This window comes from Kryptolebias marmoratus, linkage group LG9 (genome assembly GCF_001649575.2).
Source record: "Kryptolebias marmoratus isolate JLee-2015 linkage group LG9, ASM164957v2, whole genome shotgun sequence".
Taxonomy (NCBI): Eukaryota; Metazoa; Chordata; class Actinopteri; order Cyprinodontiformes; family Rivulidae; genus Kryptolebias; species Kryptolebias marmoratus.
The window spans coordinates 8,333,148-8,335,146 of record NC_051438.1 but is presented as its reverse complement, the minus strand read 5'-3'; the positions used below and the strand labels follow the sequence as shown (position 1 = coordinate 8,335,146).

The 1,999-nt window shown below is 55.2% G+C and overlaps 1 protein-coding gene across 1 annotated transcript; it reads left to right on the top strand.

Annotated features, from left to right (window-relative positions):
* cxxc5b (CXXC finger protein 5b) lies at positions 1-1,038 on the top strand (the record flags this gene model as incomplete). Its single annotated transcript, XM_017419701.3, is given in 1 exon segment — positions 1-1,038. A coding segment is annotated over 1 exon segment (567 nt), but the record flags the coding sequence as incomplete, so codon positions are not given.
* Between the last annotated feature and the right edge of the window lie 961 nt (positions 1,039-1,999).

Genomic DNA, 1,999 nt, shown 5'->3' with positions numbered 1-1,999 from the left:
GCCGCCGAGCAGGCCAGCCTGGGCGCGCAGAGCGGCCAGCCGGCCCAGAAGGAGGCCGCGGAGGCCAAGGGCGCCAAGGGGGACGGCGAGGGAGGCGGATCCGGGCCCGAGGAGGAGGAAGAGGACTCCTCCGGCTGCAGCGCCGACTTCCAGCCCTTCCTCGGCGCCTGGTTCCCCTTCAGCCCGGCCCTGTTCCCCCTAGCGGGCTTTCAGATGGGCGGGGGCCACTGGAGGAGTGCGGCGGTGGGAGCCGAAGGCATGGAAGGGCTGGTGGCCGAAAGCTACTCCCCCGGCTCGCTGGGCGGCGGCGGCGGCGGTGGCCGGAGGAAGAGGAAACGGTGCGGGGAGTGCGTGCCGTGCCGGCGCCAGACGAACTGCGAACAGTGCAGCAGCTGCCGCAACCGCAAGAGGGGACACCAGATCTGTAAATACAGGAAATGCGAGGAGCTGAAGAGGAAGCCCGGTGGCCCCGGGTTCGACAGCAGGGCGCCCGGGTTCGACCTGAGGGGCTCCGACTTCACTTTGGGTCTGGCGCAGGAGAGGAGCAGCGGGGCCTTGGACGGATAGTAGCTCGCACCGTGGCGGCGGGCCGGGCGAGCGTTTCGGGGGGGGGAGCTGTTCGTTTTGTTTTTTTTTCACCAAACACGTACAGGACGCCACGGCAACGCGCTCGGACTGACTGCGGCAACGGCAGGCCTCCGGGTTCTGGGGGGTGTTTAGCGAGGAGCTGCGGCTCCGTTTAAGAATGTCCACACTTGTTTCCATCCTTTCTTTTTGACAATCAGAGAGTTGGAGAGGAGAAAATAAAAAAATAGAAAAACGAGAGAGAGAAAGAAAGAGAGAGAGAGAGAGAGAAGGATACCAATGTGTGTCAATATTTAGATGACAACAAAAATGCTGTAAATAAACTGTAAATACCTGGAAAACATGTCTTTTTTACATTGCTTTCCAGTTTGGATGTATTGTGCTTCAAAGGAAAAAAAAAAAAAAAAAATACAAAAAACAAAAACAAAAAAAAAAAAAAAAGAGGAGCCAAAACGTTTCTGTTTCCAACGAGGAGTTCTGCTTCTGTTGTTCTGACGTCACTGCATCAGTAAGAAATGAATGAGTTCAGCCTCGGCTAAGTTATTTCATGTGCAGCCTGTACTGTAAAGCTCTGTTTGCCCCTTTTCAAATAAAAGAAACTTGCCTTGTGCGCTTGTCTACACGCTCCGTGCTGCGCCTCTTTACCTGCGTTCCCTTTTAATTGGGCGTGTGTGTGTGTGTGGATTATGAGTCACCTAATGGTGTGGCTGAGAGCCTTATCGCAACCCCACAGACGCACACACACAAACACACCTACACGCCGCTTTGGCGAGTCACACACACATACACACACACTCGGGTACACCTAAACCTGACACGCACACACACACACACGTGTTTTCTTCTTCACAAGTGTACATATATCACATTCGGACGCACGGATTTTTAAAAAAACCGAGCGCACAGCCAGCTGGACCGAGGCTACGGGGTGGTTTTTTTTTTTTTTTCCCCCTTCTTCCCTGCTTGTTGCCGTAACGATGGCTGATGTGATAAGACCTTCTTCCTCGGCGCCACACTCCAGGGGACCGCAGGGAAGACGTAGCCATGGCAACGGCCGGCCCGAGGTGTCACGCTATAATTGGGCCACGGCTGCACTTCCTGTGAGCCTTCAGTCAGGGGGGATCGCAGAGGGACCGTGCGCGTCGATCCGCGTGTGTGTGTGCGTGCGTGCCAGTGCGTGTGTGTGTGTGTTTGTGTGTGTTTTGTCAGGCGGAGGGATAGAGAGGGAGAGAGAGAGAAAGCGCTGCACGCCAGCCAACGCAGGACACTGCCAACTCATGGAGAAAAGCAGCGAGCTCCAACATCACGCTATTACAACGCTGCCCCTGAATGAGAAACACAGCCTTCGAGTTGGAGTCCACACTCTGGTGTTTCTTCATCGCCCAGACAAAAGGGGAATTTCAAATTCTTGGAT